We start from the raw sequence: 25,815 nt of genomic DNA on the forward strand, positions 1-25,815 counted from the left end.
CCGAATTTCATCTTCCGTGAAAGGTAAAGAGAGACTTTCGGCGCTCACCTCGTCTAAGGGGTCCCATTCAATATTGTTCCACTCACAGTTTGTTGTAGGGCCAGCCCTGTAGAGAGTTTCGAAAAAGTGATTTATTTCCTCCACGATTTCAGCCTCGACTATCGTGATGGACCCGTCGTTCCTTTCCAATTTCCACAGTGCGTTTTTAGCTTTCCTAGCGCTTAGTAGATTGTGGAACATACTCGTGTTACCATCGCCGAATTTGGCCCAACTGATTTTTGATTTGAACCTAGTTGCTCTTTCTTCGTTTGCTAAAATGCCATCTAGTTGACCCTTAAGGAAGGCTCTCTCGTGTCGTAACTCTTCCGTCCAGTCGACACCCCATTCGGCTCTGTCTAAAAGTGAAATCTCCTTCTCGATTTTGAGTTTTTGGCTGTATCTCTTTTCTCTCTCCCCTACGGACCAAGCCTTTATTTTATTTTTGAGTTTGTGGAATTTTCCCATGATTCTGTGTCCTGACCATGATGCCGACACCGCTTCGGACCATGTACTTCTAACCAAGTCTTTGAATTCTAGGTTGTCCAACCAATCATTATCTAGCCTAAAAGGACCCGGACCCCAAGTTGCCTTATCCGTGGTTATGACCAACGGGAAGTGATCTGAAACCCCTCTTAGTTGAACCTCTTGTTGGTAATAGGGAAAAATTCTCCACCAACCTGGTGAGAACAAAAACCGATCCAAACGTGAGCAAGTCGGATTCTCCCGGAAGTTAGACCAGGTGTACTCGCCGTTTGTAAGGGGGGGGGGATCGAACAAGGAAAGCTCTGCGATTATTTCGTTGAAGCATCTCATGCTCCGCCTTGCCCGAACGGTTTTGTTCTTTTCTGAAGCGAATCTAACAACATTAAAGTCACCACCCATACACCAATTCTCGCCACAAATTTCCCCGAGGCCAGCCAACTCATCCCAAAACTCGTTCTTTTCTCTCGACCGGCATGGCCCGTATACCCCTGAAAACCACCACGGGGAATCACCATGCACAATCTTTATCGACACCGAAAAATCTCCCAATAACGATTCCTCCACCGAAACCCTCCTAGAGTCCCATACAATCACTATGCCCCCCGAAGCACCAATGGACGGGAGGGAAACTCATTCCTTAAACCTTGAACTCCAAATGCTGCCTATGAACTTTCTGTCTATGTATGTTCTCTTTGATTCTTGCAAAACCAATATATTCCCATGCGTTTGTCGGGGTGACCTGTACCCCTGACGTTCCAAGATAATATCTTCATAAAGACGGTACTTCCCTCATTTTGAGCTTTGAATTCCCGTAGCTCATATTAAAATCCAGGTTTTTTAATTCTCTTCTGGCCCCCTTGGAGCATTTTGGATTTCCTTTTCGTTTGCCCGAGACTCTGGTTGCCTTCTCTACACTTTTCCTAGAGCAAGCTTTCCCTGAGTTTAGAGGAGCGGACAACGGGGGAGAGATAGGATCCTTAGGGTTAATCCTGCCTTCCGGAGTGAAAGAGCCACCCTCGGATCTATTCTCCTCCTCGGATCTAAACAGAGCAGCCACTCCTTCCAAACCATCCCCCGACTCTAGTCTGTGGTCGTCTTCAGAGGAGCAAAAGATTTCTTCTGAAGAACCATCTTCCGAGGAAGATTCCCCGAGCATGCTTACCATTGCCCCGTCTTGATTGGGCCCAACTTTATCATCCTCGTCCATACCTCCGGGGGGAGGTTTGAAAGCCGACTCTTCCTCTTGGTCGCCTAGCCACCACCTTCGAGAATAATTTTTACCGAAGACTCCTTTCTTTCGTTCACCAACTTCAGATTCACTCGCATAGTTCGACTTGTTCGCGTCCTTGTAGACAAAATCATTCCATCTTTCGATAATACCCACTCGAAAGTTTTTGCGCGATTTTGGGCGACGAGAGAGGGAGAAGCGATCGCAGCTCTTGGTCGTTTTTTGTGATACAGTGTCCACCGATTTTTCCAAAGTGACCTCGAGGTCCGATTGAGCATTAGTGATAACAGCCTTTTTAGCGGTCGGGGACACTTTTCGAGGCCCGACCCTCGAAACGCAATCGTTGCCGTGAATTTCAGCGATTTGATCGGCCAATCTAGCGTGCAGAGCAACATTCTCTAGGGCCACGTCGCAATCGAGCTGGAGCAACAGAGGATCTGGTTTTGCTATCTCCTTTTTTGAGTTCTCTTGGTTAAACTCGTGTACCTGCCCCGACTGTGAGTCTTCTCTGTCGTTGGAGACGCCGGCCCTAATTACGCCAACGGGAGATTCAGGAACATCAGAGACGAGGGAAAGATCATCGTCCGTGCACCGATGGTTAGATGACTCGGGAAAATCCATCTCTAGATATCCTTGAGTTCTGGCCGTAACTCCATCCTCCATTCTGCTGTTCCGGCAAGTATTTGCTCCTGAAAATCCTACGCTTACCTCTTTACCTTTAGACGCTAAAACCGGCTGTCGATTAGATGCTGGAGGGGAGACACGTAACTCCTCTACTGTATGAACTTTGGGGATCCAAAAAAAGGGACCTTTAGGCGATTCCTCCAGGTTGAAGATCCCAAGATGGATATGAGAGGCACCGTAGGGCAACTCCAACCACGGTGAAAGAAGTCCACCTGTCATCCCCCGGACCTTGATCTTCGCATGCCTTAGGTCGGTCAGATCCAATGTCTCTTTGGCGATCTGAATAATCCCTCCAAGTTTTGTGCCGATTGTCTTCAGTGCGTGGACATTCCACAAGTCGAAAGGCAAGCCTTCTATGCCGATCCAACCATTTCCTAAACTTACACGGTTGTCCTCCCACTGATCCGAAGCCTCCCATTCCTTCAAAATTGCGATGTTCTTCCTGTTTTTGAAGATAACTCCTTCTTTTAGGATTTTCTCTCTTTCTTCCTTGTCCCTACACCAAATAATACCTTTGTTTCCTGAGAAAGGTGACACGAAAACCTCGATACCGGTGAGCCTTCTGATGGCGTGTTGGATCTCCTCCCAATTTGTCTTACCGTCAAGTCTCCTTGCCACCACAGCCAGGTTTGCCTTTTTCACGAAGCCCGGCGAGTATTGAGGTGCAGGAGGAGTGTGCATCTCCTCCATAGGTAACTTCCGTTCTATCTTCTGGCCCTGAACCACTTCGGCGTAGTTGACTCCTCTAATTACGTTACCCGACGTGCCTCTGGGATTTTGGTTTGCTGACCAGCGACCTAAAACCATATCCACCATCCTCAGGAACCTTTTCAAACATTGTCTTCTTATTCCTTCTGGTATAAGAATCATTTTTCCTTCCCCTTGTGCCACTTTCAAGATCCTCAGACAAGATCCTATTTTGTTTGTCATGATGTCAACTAAGATCGAGAAACCACTCCGAACAAATCTTCTCCAGAATCTTGAAGCAGAAACGTGATCCACGCTTTCTTTGGCCGTTTTAACCAGCCAAACCGCAGCCTCCCTGCACAAAAAGATGCTGAAGGAAGAGTTTCTACTAACCTCCACCAGCCGAACGATTCCTCTATCTCGTCCGAGAGAAGCCGTGAAACGTTTATCCTCTATTGAACAGCTTTCCACGAAAACGTTATCCCTCAGCGACACCATGATCAGAGACCACAGGGAAACGCAGAATACATTCTGTCTTTGTGTACCTTGGACCGGAATAAGCCAAAAACAGCCACTTTCCTTAGATCTTCAACACTTTAGTCCACGGTAAGATGTGGCGGCGCGTGGGCGGGAATCCGGGGCAGAGTCCGCGTGCGAGGAAAAGGCCGAGAAAAAGGAGACGAAGCAGTGGGCGTCGGAAAAATCGAAAAAAACCGTCCGGAGGGTGGCGCGTGGCCCTCACGCGCCGCGGAGGAAGGCGCGCGTGGACCGCGTGAGCTGCGCGTGGGGAGTGTGTGGCGGCGCGTGCGTTGTCGTCTGGGTCTGAAACCGCCACAGACCTGGTCGCGATAGAAAGCCCGGTGACTCTAAGGGGGAGGTGAGACTTGAAAACCGATTTCTCCGACCATTTTCGGTGTTAGAAGGTGAGAAATGGGTTTAGGTCCAGGAGAGAGAAAAAGAGAGCCGTTGCAACCGAATATCACACTAATGCGGTTTATATCTTATGCGACGTTTTTATTGCGGAGATTGAAGTTGGAAACCGATCGGGAACAACTTTCACTAAACTAAGATAAGAGAACATGGTGAAAAATATTTCTAAGAAAACACCAAAAGAATATGATAGAGCCCAATTGAAAAATAAGTTAGAGTTACTGAAAGGTGAATGGAAGCTGTAGAAACAATTGATTGGAAAAGAAACTGGTCATGAGTGGAATAAAAACAATAATACCGTCGATGCAAGTGAAGAGTGGTGGAAAAGTAAAACACGGGTTTGTTGTATCAATAAATCAAATATATTTGCAAACTTAAAATTTTAAATTATAACTATATGACACAAATTTTTTTAGGAGAATAAAAAATTTGGTAAATTCCGCAAAGAATGCATTTATTCCGAGTTGGAAGATAAACTAGATACGTTGTTCAAGGATATAGTTGCTACTGGCGCATATGCATTTTCATCAACATCTAATCCTCATCGGCACTAGAGTTATGAGACACTTCCTAGTTTTGACAATTTCGAAGAAATAAGTGATGAATCAGAGGAACCTTTATCTCAGATGAATCCCCAAAAGACTACGAACAATATTTATATCTTCATTTTATTGATTTTTTTTTTAATTGATGTTGACTATAATATTTATATCTCAATCTCATTTTATCATTATTTATTCGCGCCCTATATGTAGTTTATTTAAAAACGAAAAAGCAAACAACAATCTATGAATCGTGGAGATTACATATAGCGGAAAGTGATAAAAATCGACAGTCGATAGTCATAAAAAATCTTTGATTCGAGTGTGAAATCCAGGACTCAAAGTTGCAATGTGAACCATTGTTTAAAAAGGCGTTTTCAAGGCGCGCCTTGAGGCGAGGCGGTCGGAAAAAGCCCCAAGGCTTAAGCCTGGAAAAAAAAAAGTCAACTTGCGCATTTTGGTTTTTAGGCGTGCGCCTTATGCGTAAGCTCTGAAAATTTTCGCCCAGAAACGCATGAAATAGGGAAGTTTTTTTTTTTTTTTTTTTTTTTTTTTAAGGCCCAATTTAAAAGTTTGGGCTTTTTCTGGGCCTTTTTTTGGTTTTTTTCAGGTAAAAGATTAATAAAACGTAAATTAGGTTTTTTTTAACACATAACCTGAATCGTAAGTCTAAAACTAGTATTTCAGGGTTTTCGTTATCTGATATAGATTACTCTAAAATTGGTCTAAAAAGTAGATTAAGGTTTTTTTGGGTTTTCATTGTTAAACTAGTATATGAAGGTTAAAACTTAGCATTATCAGTCTAAATTTATTTTGGGATGATTCCAGATTATACAAAAAAATTAATTTATGCCTATCTTTCGAGGCTTACGCCTCGATACGCCTCGAGGCTTACGCCTCGATACGCCTCGAGGCTTACGCCTTGCCTCGAAAACAGAAATTGCCTCGAATATCGTTTACGCCTTTTAAAACATTGATGTGAACACATAAAGAAGCCGTCTTTTGTGAGGTATGAATTTTAATAGTTTGTTTCGATTTAGAGTTATTTTTTTTTTTTATTGATATTGGTTTGAGTTTGGTTAAGTTCTTATATCAGGTCTAACATCTGAAAAGTTAATCAAATGAATATTTTAATAATTAAATATTTATTAAAAAGTGTCATTTTTCCCGAAAGAAATTACGAAGTACAAAATATGTTGAGGAGATGTGATGAAAATGTGGAAATAAGAAAAAGAAAAGAAAGCGAGCAAGAGTGTTGGGGGTGATCAGCATAGGCGGATCTGCAATGGCGAATCCCGCTCCTTTATCGCCGTCTGTGAAATTGAGCACTCCTCCCGGCCCTCCCGTGTTCTCTTCTCCGGTGAGGCCCGCCGGAGTCCCCTTCCGCGCGTCACCGTCTACGCCTCAGCCGGTGGCCTTCTCTCCGTCGTCCTCCTCCGACATCGCTACATCCTCTCCCCCTCCTCCAGATCAGCTCTCTGGCACGCCCTACGTCTTGTTCTCCGCCCACAAGGTAACCGCTCTCGTCTCTATCTTCCTAATTCACTCGCGCAACACCAACACTGCGTCTGTATGTTCAGGTGCTGAAGCAAAAGAAGCAGGCCAACGTTCCGAGCCTGGGTTTTGGCGCTTTGGTGAGTCCCGGGAGAGAGATCTCCGGTCCCACCCAGATAGTTGAGCGCAGCCCGCACCGGTGCCTGGCCTGCGGTGCGTACGCCAACGTGTACTGCAAAGTCTTAGCGGGGTCGGGGGAGTGGCAGTGCGTTCTCTGCGGTGACCTCAATGGCAGCGACGGAGAGTATAAGGGCGACCCGTCCCGTTTCCCCGAGCTTTGGTCTCCCGTGGTGGACTACATCCGAAGCGGCAACAAGCGGCCGGGGTTTGTCCCGGTGTCGGATTCTCGACTGTCAGCGCCGGTTGTGTTGGTGATCGACGAGTGCCTGGACGAGCCCCATCTGCGCCATCTCCAGAGCTCCCTGCACGCCTTTCTGGACTCCCTGCACCCCACCACCCGCATCGGCATCATCTCCTACGGCCGCACCGTCTCCGTCTACGACTTCTCGGAGGACTCCGTGGCGTCCGCGGACGTGCTCCCCGGAGACAAATCCCCGTCCCAGGACTCCCTCAAGGCTCTCCTTTACGGCACCGGAATCTACCTGTCCCCCGTGCACGCCTCTCTCCCCGTGGCCCACGCCATCTTCTCCTCCCTCGCGCCTTACAAGCTCGGCCTTCCGGAAGCTTCCAGGGAGCGGTGCCTGGGAGCCGCCGTGGAGGCCGCCCTCGCCATCATCCGCGGCCCCTCCGCAGAGATGGCCTTCAAGAGGTCGGGAGGCAACAGCAGGGTGATTGCGTGTGCTGGCGGGCCCACCACCTTCGGCCCCGGATCCGTTCCTCACTCCTTCGCCCACCCCAACTACGCCCACATGGAAAGCCGTGCCTTGAAATGGATGGAAAACTTGGGGCGAGAGGCTCACAGGCACGGCACGGTTGTCGACATTCTGTGCGCCGGGACGTGCCCCGTCAGGGTCCCTGTGTTGCACCCTCTCGCCAAGGCGTCCGGCGGCGTGCTGCTCCTTCACGACGACTTCGGAGAGGCCTTTGGCGTCAATCTTCAGAGGGCGTCTTCAAGGGCCGCCGGCTCCCATGGGCTGCTCGAGCTGCGATGCTCCGACGACATCCTCATAACCCAGGTCGTGGGTCCCGGCGAAGAGGCGCACGTCGACACCCACGACACCTTCAAGGACGATGCTTCTCTTTACATCCAGATGTTCAGCGTCGAAGAGTCGCAGAGCTTCTCGCTCTCCATGGAGACCAAGAGAGATATCGCGAGCGAGCACGTGTACTTCCAGTTCGCCATCCAGTTTTCCAACGTGTATCAGGGTGACGTGTCGAGGGTCGTCACGGTGCGGCTGCCGACGGTGAGCAGCGTCTCGGCGTATTTGGAGAGTGTTCAGAGCGAGGTGGCGGCGGTGCTCATCGGCAAGAGGACCCTCCTGCGAGCCAAGACCATTTCGGATGCCATGGAGATGCGGAGGATGATCGACGAGAGGGTAAAAGACATTGCGGGGAAGCTGGGGACCCAGGTGCCGAAATCGAAGCTGCACCGATTCCCGAAGGAGATTGGGTTGGTGCCGGAGCTCCTGTATCATCTGAGAAGGGGTCCTCTTCTGGGAGGCATAGTGGGGCACGAGGACGAGAGGTCGGTGCTGCGCAACTTGTTTCTGAACGCGTCGTTTGAGTTGTCGCTGAGAATGATGGCGCCGCGGTGTCTGATGCACCGCGAAGGAGGGACGTTTGAGGAAGTGCCTGCGTATGATCTGGCGATGCAGGGCGATGCAGCCGTGGTTCTCGATCATGGCACAGATGTCTTCATTTGGTTGGTAAGCTTGTTCACGTACTACTACTTCATATATGCTATGCTATGTTATGTTATGTTATGGTGGTAGTGATTGTGGGGACGGGGGTGTTGTAGGGAGGTGAATTGAGTGGGGACGAGGGAAGGAGTGCAGCAGCGGTGGCGGCTTGCAGGACATTGGGGGAAGAGCTCACGGAATCCCGGTTCCCAGCCCCCAGAATTCTTGCTTTCAAGGTATATACGCCTTTGGTAACTTTAATACTGAGTTGTAGAGTGTTGATGATATTGGGGGAATGACTGAGTGGGAATGTGCAGGAGGGAAGCTCCCAGGCCAGGTACTTCAATTCAAGACTCATCCCGGCCCACAGAGATCCGCCGTATGAGCAGGTCAGGCGTCTTATTCCATTTTAATGAGCATGAACGTGAACACGATTGTAATTAGTAATCGTAAATTGGTGTTGCAGGAGGCGAGATTTCCGCAGCTGAGATGGTTAACGGCGGAGCAGCGAACAAAGCTGAAGAGCAGTTTTGTGGATTTTGACGATGCCAGCTTATGCGAGTGGTTGCGCACCCTCAACGTCATGCCTCCCCAACCAACTTAGTTGTTACTCTTTTTTTTTTTTTTTTTTTTTTTTTTTTTTTTTTGTATCACAATCCCAGACATGTTTTTTTTATATATATTTTATTTTTTTTATTTTAACCATAAATTCAATTCAAGAGAGTTTGTTATTTTGGAGGGAATTGTTGTGGAGATATTTCATATAAATAATTATGGAGACTACATCCTACATTTGAGTGCGTGCTTTGTTATATATATATATATATATATATATATATATATATATATATATAAAAAAATAGAATTTTTGGCTCAAATAGTCCCTAACTTTTTATGATAGTGACATTTTAGTCTCTAAACTCTCTTTTAAAGCATTTTAGTCCTCAATCTATTGATTTTATAGCATTTTAGTCCTCTTTGAAAAAATACATTTTATTTTATGAAATTACGTACCTTATAAACTTAAAACATATATATAATATACTAGTATAAATTCTAAATTTTACAAAATAAATTTGTTAAATTATATTTTGATCATTAAAGAACTAAAAGAATTATACAATATTAGATCTTTAAAGCATTATATATGCTATTTTATTATACTTTTTAAAATTATAAGCAAGTTATTTTAGTTTGTAAATAAGTTTTAAATTGATTAGGTGTTGAATTTTATAAAAAGATTATAATTTGTTAAAAAAGGATCAAAATACTTCAAAATCAATAAATTAAGGATTAAAATGCTTCAAAAAAAAGTTTAGGGATCAAAACGTTACTATTATACTAGTATGGGGACTATTTGCGCCAAAAATCCAAATTAATAATTCATGCCCCTTATGATATCCACCTTGAGTACAAGTACAGCACAAATAATTATAATATTAATAAAAAGGCAATCCAAATTACAAAGGCGGAAGGGGAAGAAAGAAATGACGACGATGTCACACTCTCTTTCTCTGCCACTCATTTAATCGTTTTATCAAAAGCACACTTATCACCGCTTCAAATGGCGGTGCCAGCGACAAGTGCGGCAATTAAACTGCACAAAACGCCTCTCTTCTTGGATTTCAACCGCACTCCTTGTTCTTGTTCTGTGAATTTCCCAAAGACTCAGTCAACGCCTCGCTGGCCTCCGCATCGCCGCCGTGTGCCTCTGCGTGCCGCGGCGGCTTTAGGAGGCCTCTTGGGCGGAATCTTCAAGTCCGAGGACTCCGGCGATGGCGCCCGTCAGCTGTACGCTCCCACCGTGAGCTCTATCAACCGCTTGGAAGCGGAGGTCTCGGCGCTCTCCGACTCCGAGCTGAGAGAGAAGACCGCCGAATTCCGGCAGAGGCTCCAGCAGGGAGAGTCTGTGGATTCCGTTCTCCCCGTAGGTGTCTTAGTGTGTGTGTGAGTGTTGGTGTGTGTGTGTGTGTGTTGAAGTTGAATGGGTTTGAATTTGGTCAGGAAGCGTTCGCGGTGGTGAGAGAGGCGTCGAAGCGCGTGTTGGGGCTGCGACCATTCGACGTGCAGGTGATCGGAGGCATGGTCCTCCACAATGGGCAGATTGCGGAGATGAAGACCGGGGAAGGGAAGACTCTGGTGGCCGTGTTGCCGGCTTACCTCAACGCTCTCTCCGGCAAAGGCGTCCACGTCGTCACCGTCAACGACTACTTGGCCCGCCGCGACTGCGAGTGGGTCGGCCAAGTTCCCCGCTTCCTCGGCCTCAAGGTCGGCCTCATCCAGCGTATGTATTCCCTTACCTCTCACACTTCACACTTCACACTTCACACTTCACAATCACAAACAAAACAATCTCTCTCTCTCTCTCTCTCAGAGGACATGACCAGCCAACAGCGTAAAGACAACTACTTGTGCGACATCACCTACGTCACCAACAGCGAGCTGGGCTTCGATTACTTGAGAGACAATCTCGCCACGGAAAGTATTTGTCTTTGCTTTCTCAATCTCGTATGTTACCCCCAGAACTGAACCCTTCTCTCTCTGGTGTGTGTGCGCAGAGCGTGGAAGAGCTGGTCTTGAGGGATTTCAACTTCTGCGTGATCGACGAGGTTGATTCCATCCTGATCGACGAGGCCAGGACGCCTCTCATCATATCTGGGCCCGCCGAGAAGCCCAGTGCTCGCTACTACAAAGCTGCCAAAATAGCCTCAGCCTTCGAGCGCGACATACATTACACCGTAATAACACATTTCTTCTCCGGCTCTATCATTACCACCAAGTCATCAAGTCTTGACTATTACTCGGCGTGCTCTTTTTTGTAGGTTGACGAGAAGCAGAAAACAGTTCTGATGACGGAGCAGGGTTACGAGGACGCTGAGGAGATCCTGGATGTCAAAGACTTGTATGATCCGCGAGAGCAATGGGCGTCCTTTGTTCTGAATGCAATCAAAGCTAAGGAAATCTTTCTCAAAGACGTCAACTACATCATCCGGGGCAAAGACGTTCTTATTGTCGATGAGTTTACTGGTCGGGTTATGCAGGTCATCTAATGAATTATCTTGTCGATAATATAAATCATAGAAAATAAAAAGAAAAGCCAAACGATGACATTTGTTAGTCATTTAGGGGAGGCGATGGAGTGACGGGCTTCACCAAGCAGTGGAAGCAAAAGAAGGCGTGCCCATCCAAATGGAGACAGTGACTTTGGCTTCAATCAGTTACCAGAACTTCTTTCTACAGGTCCGACTATTCCATCTCCCAATCCATGCTGTCATATCAGATCATCATATGTGCTAAATCTCGATCTCTCTTTGATTTTTCATCGCAGTTCCCGAAACTCTGTGGAATGACTGGCACGGCCGCAACCGAAAGCATTGAATTTGAAAGTATATACAAGCTGAAAGTCGCAGTTGTGCCTACAAATAAACCCATGTCAAGAAAGGTAAAATATTTAGCCACAGATAACAGGACGTCTTTGTGTTACTTACACCTTTCATCTGCGTGCCTCATTTGATGAACCAAAAAGAGGAAGTGACATGTTGGCTTCAATATTCTCAGGATGAGTCGGACGTGGTGTTTAGGGCAACCTCGGGAAAATGGAGAGCTGTTGTGGTAGAGATTTCTAGAATGAACAAGACAGGCCGCCCGGTACTCGTTGGCACAACAAGTGTTGAACAGAGTGACTCTTTATCCAAGCAGCTCAAAGAAGTTGGAATTCCTCACGAGGTGCAATTTTTCTCTTTTTTCTAATCCTTGCATTAGTTATATACCTAATTTAATTTTATTTTGTGTGAAAGGTTCTGAATGCAAAACCAGAAAATGTGGAAAGAGAAGCAGAAATTGTTGCGCAGAGTGGGCGGCTGGGGGCAGTGACAATCGCTACCAATATGGCAGGTCGTGGAACCGATATAATTCTAGGTGGTAATGCAGAATTCATGGCAAGATTGAAGCTACGAGAATTGCTTATGCCAAGGTTTTTTCTTTCATCTTATTTTTTTCAAAAAAACTTGGCCAAATAAGCCACTGAAAGTCTAAGAATTGCTAGATAGCCAACTTTTTGTAAATAGCTATCTCAATTTATTTACGGCACTCAAAAAGACAAAAATACCCAAAAACATTTCCACCTATTTTGGGTCTTTGGTCTTTTTGAGTGCCGTAAATAAATTGAGGCGGCTATTTACAGAAAATTTACAAAAGGTTGGCTATTATACAAAACGCTATAAGTCAAATGGCTATATAGGTAAAAGACCCTATTTTTTTTTTCCTTTGTCAATAGAGAAAGTTACATTCTATAAATAATAAAAGGGTTCTTATGTATCAAGAGAAACCCAATGCCAAGGTGTTATCTGAGTTTAGTGATAATTTATTTCTTCACGTCCTAGCCTGATAATATTGAATAATAGGCGTAATTAACCACACATCTTCCTTTGGCGTATAAAACTAGCAAACTAAACTAGTATATGATTGTTTATGATTCTTTCCATAATATTGTTGGGGGGAATTTTACTGCTCAGACACCAGATTGTTTTCTTTTATGTGTGTAAGTATTAGGTTATCAAGTCTATCCTATCCTATCAGCAGCAATGCTTAAAATGTAACTTACTGTTTTCTTATGTTTGTGTGGCAGTGTCGTAAATCCAATTGAAGGCATCGTATCAATAAAGAAACTTCCTCCAAAAAAGTCATGGAAGGTGTGGCTTTCGATTTTTGTTTTTATAGTTATTTACCATGGTGAATAGAATTTCTCAAAGTTATACTAAAAGCAGTGGTTTTGGTCTCTGAAACTGGAACGATTTGCTTTCCAGGTTGCGGAAAATTTGTTTCCATGCAAGCTATCTAGTGAGAATGTGAAGTTGGCCGAGGAGGCTGTGAAGCTAGCAGTCCAATCTTGGGGCCGGAGATCGTTGACTGAGCTTGAAGCAGAGGAGCGTCTGTCGTATTCGTGTGAGAAGGTCACAGTTTTTATTGATTCAAAGTTTCATAAAAGCGAGCCAAAGCTGCATAAATGATCCAACCCCAAAGGGGTTGGTCTAGTCTTGGGACCTTGTCAGTCCCCGGTTTGATTTCCCCTAGACGCAAAAATTGGGGCCACTGGGGTGATCTCCCGGTTGATAATACCATGGCCTCGTGGATTTTAGTCGGGTCTAACCCGGTGTCACCACGGTTATAAAAAAAAAAAAAAAAAAAAAAAAAAAGCTGCATAAACGATCCTGTTCATTGCTCCTCAAACACTGCATGCTTTTTATACCTGTAGGGTCCCGCACAGGATGAAGTTATAGCCACACTGAGGAACGTCTTCAAAGAAATCGTTAAAGAATATAAGATCTACACCGAGGAAGAGAGGAAGAAGGTTTTGTCTCTATTCACAAATAAATTTTCCTATATCTTTTCTATTATGTTTCTAATTTTCAACATTATTGCAGGTTGTGTCAGCTGGTGGACTTCATGTGGTGGGTACAGAACGCCACGAGTCTCGCCGGATTGACAATCAGGTTATAATAGCCTATTGAAAATTATTTTCTAATTTGCCTTTTTTCCATTATAGAACATTATTAATTTGATTATACGATTTGTTTTTCCGGCTTTGCCGCGGTTATAATAAAGTCAGCTGTTTCTTTTAAAAAAAAAATTTGATTTACGATTCAATTTATGTATATATTCAGTTGCGTGGTCGAAGTGGCCGGCAAGGAGATGCTGGAAGCTCACGCTTCTTTTTAAGTCTCGAAGACAACCTCTTTCGTGTATTTGGCGGAGACAGAATTCAGGTTCAGATTTGGGGTGTGGTTGGTAGTATTTAAATTTCTTTATAGGAGAATCTCATCAACAGTGGTCTGAGTTGTAGGGTTTGATGAGAGCTTTTAGAGTTGAAGACCTACCGATTGAATCCAAGATGCTTACCAAAGCGCTAGACGAAGCTCAGAGAAAGGTGGAGAACTACTTCTTCGACATCAGGAAACAGTTATTTGAGTTTGACGACGTCTTAAACAGCCAAAGAGACCGTGTCTATACTGAAAGAAGGAGAGCCCTCAAATCTGATGATCTTCAGTCTCTTATCCTTGAATATGCTGAATTAACAATGGATGACATATTAGAGGTAAATTTATTTGGATATACTGCATTGTGTACTTTGTATCATCAAACTAATTGGGGGGCTGATGAATAGGCAAATGTTGGTTCTGATGCTCCAAAGGAAAGCTGGGATCTTGAGAAGCTCATTGCTAAGCTACAGCAGTAAGTGATTTTATTATAAATGACTCGTCGGGAAACCTTTCTTAAAAATGTTGTTGTTGGTTCAGGTATTGCTATCTCTTGGGTGACTTGACACCGGATTTGCTTAGGAGTAAGGGAGCAAGTTATGAGGAGTTGCGAGACTACCTGCGTCTTCGTGGTCGAGAAGCATATTTCCAGAAAAAGGTCAGTAGTAGATAATTGTTGAACAAGCAATCTCTGTTAGTTTCTAATATTGGCACGAGCTGTGATGGTGTATCAGGAGATTGTGGAGAATCAAGCACCGGGTTTGATGAAGGAAGCTGAAAGGTTCTTGATACTGAGCAATATTGACCGACTGTGGAAAGAACACCTTCAAGCACTCAAGTTTGTGCAGCAAGCTGTGGGTCTACGAGGATATGCGCAGCGGGACCCACTTATCGAGTACAAGCTCGAAGGCTACAACCTGTTTTTAGAGATGATGGGTCAGCTGCGAAGAAATGTTATTTATTCTATCTATCAGGTTAGCATCGATTTTGGTTGAGACGTAAAAGCGGGTTAGGTTGAAGGTATGTACTGATTCGTTTGATTGATGTGGCAGTTTCAACCAGTGATGGCTAAGAAGAATGACGACAGAAGACAAGATAAGAATTCGGTACAAAATGCCGATGCGATTGCGGAGGCATCTTCTGCAGCTGCAAGCGCATAGGCTTTTCATTCCTCCCAAGTCTTCCAAAGGTTAATATAATCATGTATTGTATAGTTGAGCTATGTCATGCTGTAAAATTGATATTTTTTTGGGGATACAAAATCAGAGATGTGACTATTGATAGATATCGAACAAAATGAATCAAATAATACAAGTTAATTGTAAGTGAGATGCCAATCTATCCTCAATCATATCCACCAATCACCACCACCACCTCCTCCACCACCAACTCCTCCTCCTCCTCAAACTTTATTACTAATCTGGTGTAATGGGAGAATAATTTTGTTGTAACCTGGTGTGCGGTGACTAATAATTTTGAGTGATAAATCAAAATTTTGAATTTAGCCTTTAGATATGTGTACGTCCCAACCCAATAAGAAAGACGAACCCTCTTCCTCTCCTATGGTTTTTATTTATCTATTTATTTTAATAATTTTTTTCAAGTTTATTATTATTTTTTTTAAACAAAAACACTGTTATATTGAAAGCATGCAATAGGCAATTATACACAAAAAATCCGAAACAAGCAAAAAAAAAAAAAAAAAAAGTAAAAAAAAAGACATCCCCCAATACAAACATCCTACGACTTATCAGAGAAAAAACTTTCTAGAAATTGCAAAAACTAAAAATCCGCCCGCTGCTCCGATGGTAAACACAACACCATACTAAAATCACGAAAACCAATAGCATCCTCCGAACCTCCTCTCAAACCAAGCGAAAGAATTCATAAAATCTGGAACGAATCAACTTTGGTTTCCGTAAGCTGAGTTTATAGGTCATTTTTCGAAGATCTCTTTTATCCAACTCGATCCTCTCAACTTTTTTTTTCGCCGATCAGGAGTAGACACCACCTGTTCTACACCACCTGTTCTGTGTCCTCCCATTAGACTTTGGAGACACGGTGTCCCGAGAAAGAGCAGAAGGAAGAAGCTAGATTTTGGAATCTGGGACAAAAGAGTGATCGTTTTCCTCACTGCTGGAGAAGGCATCGTAATCGAAAGAGCAGCCACACCATCCAATGTCTTGAACGTATCAACACGAGCTGAGGCCGACTCCAAAATCTGCCCTTGCCCAAGATCTTGGGGAGCTAAGAACTGAGCACATTCGCTGAAGTGAATAAGAGCGATTCAGTCACCCGTCCTTAAAAGAAAAGTCTCACTCTTCAATCCCAAATCGTAGCCCATTTGGTTAAAAGAGTGGTCGGGCTCATTAATGCCCAAAACCTCCTCAGCTTTGCGAAACACCTCATTCTTCTCCTAGAAGCTTCTTTCCTTTCGAACGCTGGATCTTTCAAAGAAGAGTGGGGAACAAAAGTTTGCTCAGACTGAATGATGAGTGCGTTTTATACGTACAAATCTCTCGTTGTCGAACTTGAATCGAAGCGAATCCTTAGGTGTTTTTGATATTTTTTTTGTTTTTTCTTTGTTATTAGAGGTTTATCATTATCTAAAAGTGTTTTGAGGGCAATGGACCATCTTTGGGATGATTTGAAGATTTTTCGAACGAGTTAGAACTAATCAAGAAACATTGCGCCTTCTTCTGCATGATTTGGATTATGGAGTGACGGCGCACCGCGCGTTTCTTCGGGTTTTAACGGACTTTCTTTCCGTTCTTTATGTTTTTGGGTCATTTGAACCCTTCCAAAGGCTCAATATGTTCCGAAAATCACCCGTTGACCTATATATTCGACTTTAAGCTCTCAAAAACACATCTTCCCTTTTGCTTAAGTTTCTCTTTTACTGTTTGGTTGTTTTTTTAGAGCTTTTGGAAGAGGACTAAGTCGTTCTTCGACGGAATTGACAACCCGACGAGTTCTCCTTCTCCGAATTCATTCGTTCTTCTTTTTTCTCTTCTTTTATTTATTTTATTACTTTAAATTATTGTTGAACATCGTTTAATTTCAATATGAATCTCTTTTGCTTTCCATGTTCATCTTGCTTTTAACTATTATCCTTTGCGTTTTTATTATTATGGGTTCCATTGGCGGCTAGGTTCTTATGGGGTTGCAATGTAGCTAGGGTTGATAATGGAGGGAAGATTCGTTAGGTTAGATTATGCTTGTTTGCTCCATCTATTGAATTGCTTGGTATGAATCATGCATAATGCTTTCTAGTGCTTGATCACCATTAGAACTGTTATCTAGGATTGTTTATTACTCGAAAGAGAATTTGTCACGACCTGCGAGTGCCCGCTGCCCCACGAGCCGCGTCGTCGGTCAAGTCGCATAACATATAATCACCAAATCATATACAACATCAAGCAGATAATAAATAATTAAACATAGTAACCAGAATATTGAGTCTTATAACGACTCTTATATATATATATATATATAAGTATCAAAAGTGGTTATATGAAAATCCTGGAGAATTTTTCGTTTTTCTCAATTCGAATATTGAGTCTTATAACGACTCTGATATTGCCGCATTGCCTTTCTCTACATAACCAAGGGTCATAACACTATGAGTCGATTGACTCAGCAAGTGAGAGTCTAACTCAGAAAGAAAAGCAACTAATGCCATGTGACGTGCAAATAAGCACATAAGAATGCAAGATGCAAATCTAACTAGTTCTAGAGCATGACTAATGTGTGAACACTCTAACTAGTACTTGTCGTCCGCAAGGGTACACACATCCCCACTATAACCTTCGGAACAACAAGAGACCAGCCTTAGACTTCGAGCAGCAGTCGTTCGGTGGTCTAAGAGTTATATCGCTTGTCTGGGATCCATTAGTGGTACCATCTCACCCGCGACGTCGGCGCGTGCCGAGCCTTTCTAGCAATGAGCTCTCGATTCGCGATTGCCATCTCACTGCGGCACGGGGCACTCAAAGCCGCCTCCGCTTGAGTCTTTATTCGGCAATGGGCTTGCGTTTTGCAAAGCAGTCCCAATGCCACACGGGGTACTCGGTGAGCCTCCGCCTGGGGTCTCTAGCCGACAATAAGCACGCGCTTCGAGAAGCAGTCTCATTGGGGTACGGGGCACTCAGTGGGCATCCGCTTGAGTACTCAACGCCATCCGGACCGGTATGGTCCTCGACAGAAGTCAATGACTTGTAGGTACCACCGACAACAGTTCATTATGGTTCGAGTATTCTACAGCACTTAAAGTACACACCTATATCCAAATCATTAGATCTACGATCTAACCCAAGAGTACTAAACGTTACAAAGTGATTAACAACACTCACGAGTTAGATCGGGATCTATTCTTTTATGATCTTTCTATTTCCGACTTCAATGCTCTCGATTACGCCGGCTCTTGCTCGTTCCGACTCGATCTGCGAAATTCAAATACGAGCATCGAGTCAATACATAATTGTCACGCCCCGACGAGTCGTTTATTTAATATGAAAACTTGTGGAATTCTCTTTTTTTATGAGACATAAACGACACGACGTCATGACAAACCTTTCGTATCTACACACAACACCATCGTAATGACTTAAAGTCTACATGCATAAACGACATAGTGAAAGAAACAATCTACTTGACCTCTAGGTCTTAGATAGACTTCACAAAACACAAACATTTCACAAAACATTAGTCAAATGCTAGAAGTCTCGTCTACATGGAAGCGCTCGCCAGTCAACCCGCTACCGTATATACACTCTTTTATTCACATCCCTCACGTGTATCACAAAAACGAATGAGCTAACGCCCAGTAAGCAGAAACAATGCATATGATATGATTTTCACTTTAAAATCCAAGCAAGTTTTTCTCATCTCTTTCTCTCTTTAAATCTCTTCTTGATTGCGCGCAAGGTGTGTGTTGTAAACAGTTCACTCAGGTCCTCTCACATACATGTATGACTAATGCCGCAGCTGTAAGGTGCCCAGCACTATGACATACAGCCCGGAGGTCGCAACCATAAGGTGCCCAACACTATTCAAATGGTCCGACGTGACCATAAGGTACCCATTACTACATACGGTCCGCTCTTCGAAGTCATAAGGTTCCCAGAACTATTCAAACGACCCGATCCTTCGTGAGATCGATCCTATCTCGCGAAGTTGTATCTAGCTCCCCGATCCTAGGAGTTAGCCGACCATTCGTGGACGATCCACAACACACATCCTTCTTTCGAAAAACCTCGTTTCTCGTAAAACTCTTTTTCATTTTTAGATGAGATGCATATGAATGCAAATGCAATAAATGCAACCATCACATATCTGTTGTCAATAGTGCCCACAAGAAGAGTAGTCGAGTCTATTTATGTACATTTGATGTAATATAGTCTCACGAAGACTCTTGCTTGTAATTGCTTATTTATTACTAAAAGTTGAAACGTTCATTCATTCTTCCTTGTCTGTTTGAAGCTTTATGATAAAACCTCAGTCTTTAGTCCATAAACAAAATTAACAACTTACGAAGAGACAAATGTAGATTTGCATGAACAAACTCTTCGTAGTTTTCTTAAAACGATATATTCGTAATCTAAGGATCAAAGGACTATTGACCTCAGTACGATTGTTAGGAGAATCTATGATGTCTGGTTATGGGGCATTGAGAGTTTGAGACTCTATAGTTCTTCTAGGTATCTTCCGAAGGTACTGAATTGACCAGTGCACTTCTAGAGACAAGATAAGAACAAACCATTTAACCTCTTATGTCTCGAAGTCACTACGTATGAATTGCATCATGCTTACCTTAATCTTGAAATGAGACATGCCATTTCACAGTTTACGTATTCTCATTTGAGAAAGTCAGAGTTCGGACTCACTATGTGATTCCGAACAAGGCCTATTGGTGAAATAATAAGTTATGAGAATGTCATGAGTAACTTTGTGAAGTTCTCATAGATATGGAATTCATGTACAAGATTGCTGAAATGCAATGTATATCACCTCATGCTTTGTTCCTTGGAGTGTGAATAAATGAACTGGCCAGTGTCCAAATTGAGTCCTGACTCTTTTGGATGAAACAATGTGACTTGTTAGCTCCTCGTCAATACATTGTTTCTAACTTATTCACAAGCGACAAAGGAGTTGAGGAAATAACAGCTAGAAGGGTAAAATGGTAATTTTGTAAATCCCGACTAGCTGATGATATTCATGAAGGGTAAACACTGATAACATTCTGTGGATCCACTCATTACAATTAGGTTGAATTCTTGAGTAGAAAATAAATTCATTTGAACCGAGAGATTTTCAGTGTCAACTCTTTAGTGGAGTCAGTTGACATTAAGCTAAACTTGGAAAAGGTTTGTGAACTTTTGAGTCCAAGTATTTAGCTCAAGCTTTGTTCATTTGGATCTATGAGGTCACTGTCACAAATCACATCGAGTAGGAACAGTTAAACTAGAAGCTAAGTCAAAACAAGAACGAGACAAGTATTACGAAAATTGTCAAAAGGGTAATTTTGTCTTTTTGGACATAGGATGAAATGAATGTCAATAAATTTTTTTGACATGGTCATATGATGACCTAAATCACTCGGCCATGATGTGTTGTTTGGGCCTTGTGGATTAATTTCATTTCATAAGAGTATTATTGAAAATTCTTAATTGGCCTTTCTCATGTTGTCATGAACAAATGAAGAAGCTTTTAGAAGCTCCTCCTAGAGAGCCTTGGCCGCCCATTACCCAAAGAAAAGAGAGATTATTTTGTGCATTGATGTATCAAGATACTTGCCAAAAGAAAAAGAGGAACAAATTTCCCCTATGAGGAGAGAAGGATTTCGGCCAAGACAAGTCAAGGGAGAAGAAAAATAAAAAGAGGTGTTGGTTTTGGAAGCCCAGCAACTCTTTCGCCGAAGCCCATTAGCTGAGGCCCACTGGGATGAAGATCAAAAGGCTTCAGCTTCTTAGGGTCGTGCTCTGTCGGTTAAACGACATCGTAGCGCATAAAGGAACAGAAGCCGTTGATCTCACCTGATCTGACGGTCGAGCATTTCTTCGTGATAGCCTATCTCTTGAGCTCGTGACCTATTGTTCAAGTCTTTGCGTCCTGTTCGAATACTGTGTTAGGGTTTTCTCTATTCTTCTTCTCTCTGAGTGGTTTGTTCTTGAGCGATCGGCTTGATCGTGTTTCTTGTGTGAAACTGGTAAAAAGAATTGCCTGTGATTGAGAGTGTGAGGTTGTATTCGTGAGTTTGAGAGATTGGTAATCTTGAGGGTGTAATCGAGACGAAGCTAGTACAGACCGAGTTTCTCCCACGAAGCTCAACGTGCACGTAGATCTTTTTGGATCGAAGCACGGGAAAAATCTGGTTGTGTCTTTTTCATTTCAGTACTTTACTTTCTTGCACGAATCTGAGTAGTTGTTATTAGATCATCTTGGTTGCATAGATTAGGGCTAAAAGTACAACAAGAGGAAACAAATTCAAGGTTTCTAAAACCTTATTTGGCCGTGTGACTATATCAGGGGAAGAGCAAATTTTGCTCATAAATATGTGATATTCTATTGAAGAAGAAACTAATTTATTGAAGGTAATCCTTCCCCTATAAATAGAGGCATCAATCCTCTCATTTTATTCATTCCACATAAGTTAGAGATTGAGAGCTTCTCTCTCTAGACCTTGTGGTGGCCAACTTCTCCTCTCTCTCTCTCTCTCTCTAGTTTTTTTTCGTTTTTGTTTTGGCACCTAGGTCCACATTTGACTTAGCGTTTTAGCTCTTCGACTTTGAGACTTGTTCACGAGTCGTCGTGTTTAAAAGTGCCCACTCACTGATTCCTTTTCTCTCGAGTGATTTTAGTGATAGAATCTTTCGTGGTTGCTCGAGTTCCCGAGGAAAGAAGATAGACGTGCTGCAAGGGGAGATGAACGTTTTCAACCTTCCGAAGGCTCATCAACGTTCAAGCTTCTAAAAAGGTTAGTAAATTTTTAATGCTCATAATAGTTTTTATTTACATGTACTTGCTCTTTGTCTAGGTTAGTAAAATCGTTTTACTTGTTTTAAAGAAAATTTTTAAATTCCGCCGCTTGCTCGAAGCGTTAAACTTTTTCTTAACCCTAGATCAATTCCAACAATATCATACCAATGTAAATGCAAGCACATAAGCAACACACACAACACATTGTTTTTGTGATACAATTGAAATGTTTCTACTTACCTGGATATGAATCCCGAATCCTTCTCTTCCAACAGAAAGAGTCCTTTCTTTACTTCTCGTAGCTTCGTCCACGTAATATCCTTACGCTCGCTGCTATCCTTGTAGCAATCTGAACTTATCTATAGAAGAGAAAGATCGAACATGGAGAAGTATCTCATCCCTCGACATACTAATGTACATACTTCTACTAGAAAGAAAGCTCATAAGGAACGGATCAAACGTCCTCCTAGTCACGCTACTCAGAGCGTCTCAAACACGAGCAATCAAGAACACATGAGAACATAACAGAGATACAGAAAAGAATCGATGCCTAAAGATAATAAGATCTTGACATAACTTCTCTGACTTAAGCTAAGAAACGTCCCATACTATTCGACCACCTATTCTTTTGACTCAGCAAGGCCCACTGTTTAGAATAGGTTCCCGAGGTCGAAACTAAAAGAAAAGAACATAATAAGAAATTATCGCTAATAATATACAGCATACATAAGTTATATAAAATAACTCAAAACGACCTTTCTCAAATGTATTTTAGAAGATATTTTTATCTTTTGACTTGTCTCTTTTTATTGACAAGTTATAAACATTTGAGAACGTAAATAAATAACGTACAACCTTTTTCATTTAAAATAAACTAGGTCGTTTATTTTAAACTCGGGGGGCTAATGTTACCAGCCTGTCCCGATCCGGTGAAGTGAAGATGAGACGCCCAGCGGGCGGCCCGAGGACTTGCCTCGGCCATTGGCCGGCCCTAGGGCATGCTCGGCCAATGGCCGGTCCAAGGGCCTGCCTCGGCCATTAGCTGGCCCAAGGGCTTGCCTCGGCCATTGGCCGGTCCTAGGGTATGCTCGGCCAATGGCCGGCCCCAGGGCCTGCCTCGGCCATTGGCCGGCCCCAGGGTATGCTCAGCCAATGGCCGGCCCTAGGGTATGCTCGGCCAATGGTCGGCCCAAGGGCCCGCCCCGGCCATTGACCGGCCCTAGGGCATGCTCGGCCATTGGCCGACCCTGGAGCCTTCCCCCGATGAACGGCCGACCATGACGCACACCCGGCCATCGGTCGACCCAAGCCACACCCGACCGATGGTCGACCATGACTCACACCCGGCCATCGGCCGACCCAAGTCATGCCCGGCCGATGGCCAACCATGGCTTTCACATGGCCAAGGAGTCTCCAAACCACTCATTGGTCGCCTATAAATACGAGGCTCGACCCCTCGAATAAGGTAATCCAAAATTGAGTATTGAAACGCTGCTGAACTCGTACTTCACTCGTTTCTCTCAAGCTTCGGCCCTCTAAACACCAAACCCTCTATACTCCACCTCAATCCTTCTAATACTGAGCGTCGGAGAGGTAAACAGAGGCACCCCCTCTGTTTTCCCTTTGTAGTTCACGTGTTTTCCTCTTATTTCAGGTGTTCCGACAAACGCTACCGACATCCAAGCTAAGGGATGACCTGGGATACCAAGTCCGACACGTTCAAGCCAAAACGAGATCACTCGATCCGGCCTTGCGTCTAACTGTTTGAGGCTTTTAAATCGCTGTCCGAAAACGAACGACAACAACAATCTATGGGAGTAGTAAGAAGTAAAAGTAATTTTCTCCGATCATTTTGGGTGAGAAACGAAGAGAAAAAGAGAAAAAGAGGGTTTGGTGAAGGAGCAAGAAGAGAGAAAAAGAAGCGAGAGAAGGGGAGGGTTTTAAGATTTTTCTAGATTTTGAATCATGAATGAAGTTTACTTAATTTTTTAATGTATGATTATGTAGGCTCTGACGTTAGCTGCTGTCGTTTTAATATCAAGTAAATGGGAAAACTTGTTATTTGGTATACATAATGGAATGGAAGTGTTTGTAAAGAGTTGACTTTATTAGAGATAATGTGCGTCAGATTAAGACGAAAGAAAGCATTTGAACATAGAAAAAACCAAGTAATCTATCATTCTATTGTAATGTGATGTATAGATAGTGGGGATGGCACTTATTGCGGTGGTGTCAATTAGAAGCGCATGCAATAATGTGGGCATACAAGACCAAGTCCAGTCAACAATGTTAGCTTCATCGCACCACCCTTGATATAATTACAAAAATGTAAGATTGGTCAACGCTCTTGCATTATAATATAAGAAGGAAGATATCAATGCATCATATCATTCACCACTCTAACAATGGCTTCTTCTTCTTCTTCTTCTCGGGCGATTTGGCTTCTTCTTCTTCTTCTTCTTCTGGGTGTGGTTAGGCCGGCACGGTCAGGCTCGATATCGAGTGTCATGAGCCGGGAGACGTTCGGCAAGCTGTTCCTCCACAAGGACGATCCGGCCTGCCCCGCCAAACACTTCTACACCTATGACTCCTTTGTCTCGGCCGCCAATCGCTTCCCTGCCTTCGGGTCGACGGGGTGTAAGGCCACCCAAAAGCGGGAGGTGGCGGCATTCCTGGCCCAGATCTCCCACGAGACGACGGGCGGGTGGGGCAATGCCCCGGACGGCCCATACTCGTGGGGCCTCTGCTTCAAGGAGGAGGTGAGCCCTCAGTCGGACTACTGCGACCCCTCCAACACACGGTGGCCGTGCTCCCCCGGCAAGTCCTACAAGGGCCGCGGCCCAATCCAGCTCTCGTGGAACTACAACTACGGCCCGGCCGGCGCTGCCCTCGGCTTCGACGGCCTCGCCAACCCCGATATCGTGGCCAACGACTCCACCGTCGCCTTCAAGACCGCCCTCTGGTTCTGGATGACCCCCCAGAGGCCCAAGCCGTCCTGCCACGCCGTCATGGTCGGCTCCTACAAGCCCACCCGCGCTGACGTGGCCGCCAACCGCACCGCCGGCTTCGGCCTCGTCACCAACATAATCAACGGCGGCCTCGAGTGCGGCATCCCCGCAGATGCCCGCGTGGCTGACCGCATCGGCTACTTTAAACGCTACGCCCACATCTTCCGCGTCCCCACCGGTCCCAATCTCGACTGCGCCTCTCAGCGCTCCTTCTAATAACTACTTATTTTGTTGTTTTGACTGCTACTTTCTTTTCTATGTGACTGGTTTTTGTATTGGAAATAAGTGTTGGTTTGGTTCTAAGAAGGAAAGAATAAACAAATTTGAGATGAGATTGGGATGGTAGATCATGTGCAGGGACAAGGTCTGGAGATCTTCAGTCTTTTAACGGCACCCAAGAACAACCTGCGATGATGACATAATATGATTCAAGTCAGAATAGTGTAAAGATGTATTATTTATAGATAGATAGATAGATAAGGAGGTGGAGACTGACTCCCAAGGGACATCGCCGACCATAATCCAATCGCCTTCGTCGTCCTCATATGTCAGCACGTGGAAATCATGCGGGTGATAGCTATTATCCGCATCCACTGAGTAGATAGTAACGATATTATTAATTGAACTGAGAGAGAGAGAGAGAGAGAGAGAGAGAGAGAGCTGACATATAATGTTGGCGTTGAACATGCGGTCGAGGGTGGCGACGAGGTGGCGGTAGCCAGAGTGGGCGAGGATGTCGAGCTTGCGGCCAATGGGATGGCCTTCCATGTGCACTTTCACGAACAGAGTGCTTGTAACTCCCATTTGAAGATGACTGCTATTACTACTACTAGTACTTCCGCTACTCATTCTCTTCAACAAAACAAACAATACAAAACAAAACACGACACGACACCCTCTTATACTACCATCACTTACCCGACACCAACACGTGCTCCTTTTTTTTAATGTTTCTTGATTTAGAGGCTACATAATCATTTCTTACCTTTTTTCAGTTTCCAACATCATTTATTAGCCTCCCTAAGCTAAAGCCGCTTTGGTTGCGTCGCATTGTGTTGGACAAGCGTGGAGACATAATGGTCGAGCAAATGAATGTAGACACAGCAGTGAAGCGAACTGATACAAAAG

At 44.0% G+C, this 25,815-nt stretch overlaps 4 protein-coding genes across 4 annotated transcripts; 3 read left to right on the forward strand and 1 right to left on the reverse strand.

Moving 5' to 3' along the window:
• The first annotated feature begins 5,765 nt into the window (after positions 1-5,765).
• LOC149390023 (Sec23/Sec24 protein transport family protein) lies at positions 5,766-8,736 on the forward strand. The gene is made up of 5 exons (XM_089623335.1): positions 5,766-6,106; positions 6,174-7,973; positions 8,066-8,182; positions 8,264-8,335; positions 8,413-8,736. Exons 1-5 carry the CDS (start codon positions 5,879-5,881, stop codon positions 8,548-8,550), a joined length of 2,355 nt encoding a protein of 784 aa, XP_089479461.1. The 5' UTR covers positions 5,766-5,878; the 3' UTR covers positions 8,551-8,736.
• Positions 8,737-9,386: 650 nt separating this feature from the next.
• Positions 9,387-15,039, forward strand: AGY1 (Albino or Glassy Yellow 1). The gene is made up of 19 exons (XM_089622939.1): positions 9,387-9,873; positions 9,951-10,230; positions 10,321-10,423; positions 10,504-10,684; positions 10,769-10,987; positions 11,073-11,186; positions 11,275-11,388; positions 11,505-11,672; positions 11,744-11,919; positions 12,574-12,637; positions 12,752-12,898; positions 13,201-13,296; positions 13,370-13,438; positions 13,610-13,711; positions 13,789-14,040; positions 14,110-14,177; positions 14,243-14,360; positions 14,437-14,676; positions 14,755-15,039. The coding sequence occupies exons 1-19, from the start codon at positions 9,511-9,513 to the stop codon at positions 14,860-14,862; spliced, it is 2,982 nt and encodes a 993-aa protein (XP_089479065.1). The 5' UTR covers positions 9,387-9,510; the 3' UTR covers positions 14,863-15,039.
• A 9,045-nt stretch (positions 15,040-24,084) lies between these two features.
• On the forward strand, positions 24,085-25,019 carry LOC149390025 (chitinase 10-like). The gene has a single exon (XM_089624433.1). It carries the CDS (start codon positions 24,085-24,087, stop codon positions 24,901-24,903), a length of 819 nt encoding a protein of 272 aa, XP_089480559.1. The 3' UTR covers positions 24,904-25,019.
• LOC149390026 (auxin-responsive protein IAA30-like) lies at positions 24,930-25,757 on the reverse strand. The gene is made up of 3 exons (XM_089624434.1): positions 25,353-25,757; positions 25,184-25,280; positions 24,930-25,092 (listed from the first exon to the last, which is right to left on the reverse strand). The coding sequence occupies exons 1-3, from the start codon at positions 25,534-25,536 to the stop codon at positions 25,035-25,037; spliced, it is 339 nt and encodes a 112-aa protein (XP_089480560.1). The 5' UTR covers positions 25,537-25,757; the 3' UTR covers positions 24,930-25,034.
• Between the last annotated feature and the right edge of the window lie 58 nt (positions 25,758-25,815).

This window comes from Urtica dioica, chromosome 8, assembly GCF_054948205.1.
Source record: "Urtica dioica subsp. dioica isolate 48M chromosome 8, U.dioica_male_clone48M_v1_H2, whole genome shotgun sequence".
In the NCBI taxonomy this organism is placed as follows: Eukaryota; Viridiplantae; Streptophyta; class Magnoliopsida; order Rosales; family Urticaceae; genus Urtica; species Urtica dioica.

Coding starts and splice junctions, on each gene's coding strand:
- LOC149390023 (XM_089623335.1), top strand. CDS start 5,879: ATGGCGAATCCCGCTCCTTTATCGCCGTCTGTGAAATTGAGCACTCCT. Junction 6,107..6,173: donor TCTTGTTCTCCGCCCACAAG/GTAACCGCTCTC, acceptor CTGTATGTTCAG/GTGCTGAAGCAAAAGAAGCA. Junction 8,336..8,412: donor GAGATCCGCCGTATGAGCAG/GTCAGGCGTCTT, acceptor TTGGTGTTGCAG/GAGGCGAGATTTCCGCAGCT.
- AGY1 (XM_089622939.1), top strand. CDS start 9,511: ATGGCGGTGCCAGCGACAAGTGCGGCAATTAAACTGCACAAAACGCCT. Junction 10,685..10,768: donor AGCGCGACATACATTACACC/GTAATAACACAT, acceptor TCTTTTTTGTAG/GTTGACGAGAAGCAGAAAAC. Junction 11,389..11,504: donor ATAAACCCATGTCAAGAAAG/GTAAAATATTTA, acceptor CAATATTCTCAG/GATGAGTCGGACGTGGTGTT.
- LOC149390025 (XM_089624433.1), top strand. CDS start 24,085: ATGGCTTCTTCTTCTTCTTCTTCTCGGGCGATTTGGCTTCTTCTTCTT.
- LOC149390026 (XM_089624434.1), bottom strand. CDS start 25,536: ATGAGTAGCGGAAGTACTAGTAGTAGTAATAGCAGTCATCTTCAAATG. Junction 25,281..25,352: donor GTTCAACGCCAACATTATAT/GTCAGCTCTCTC, acceptor CTATCTACTCAG/TGGATGCGGATAATAGCTAT. Junction 25,093..25,183: donor GTCGGCGATGTCCCTTGGGA/GTCAGTCTCCAC, acceptor TCATCATCGCAG/GTTGTTCTTGGGTGCCGTTA.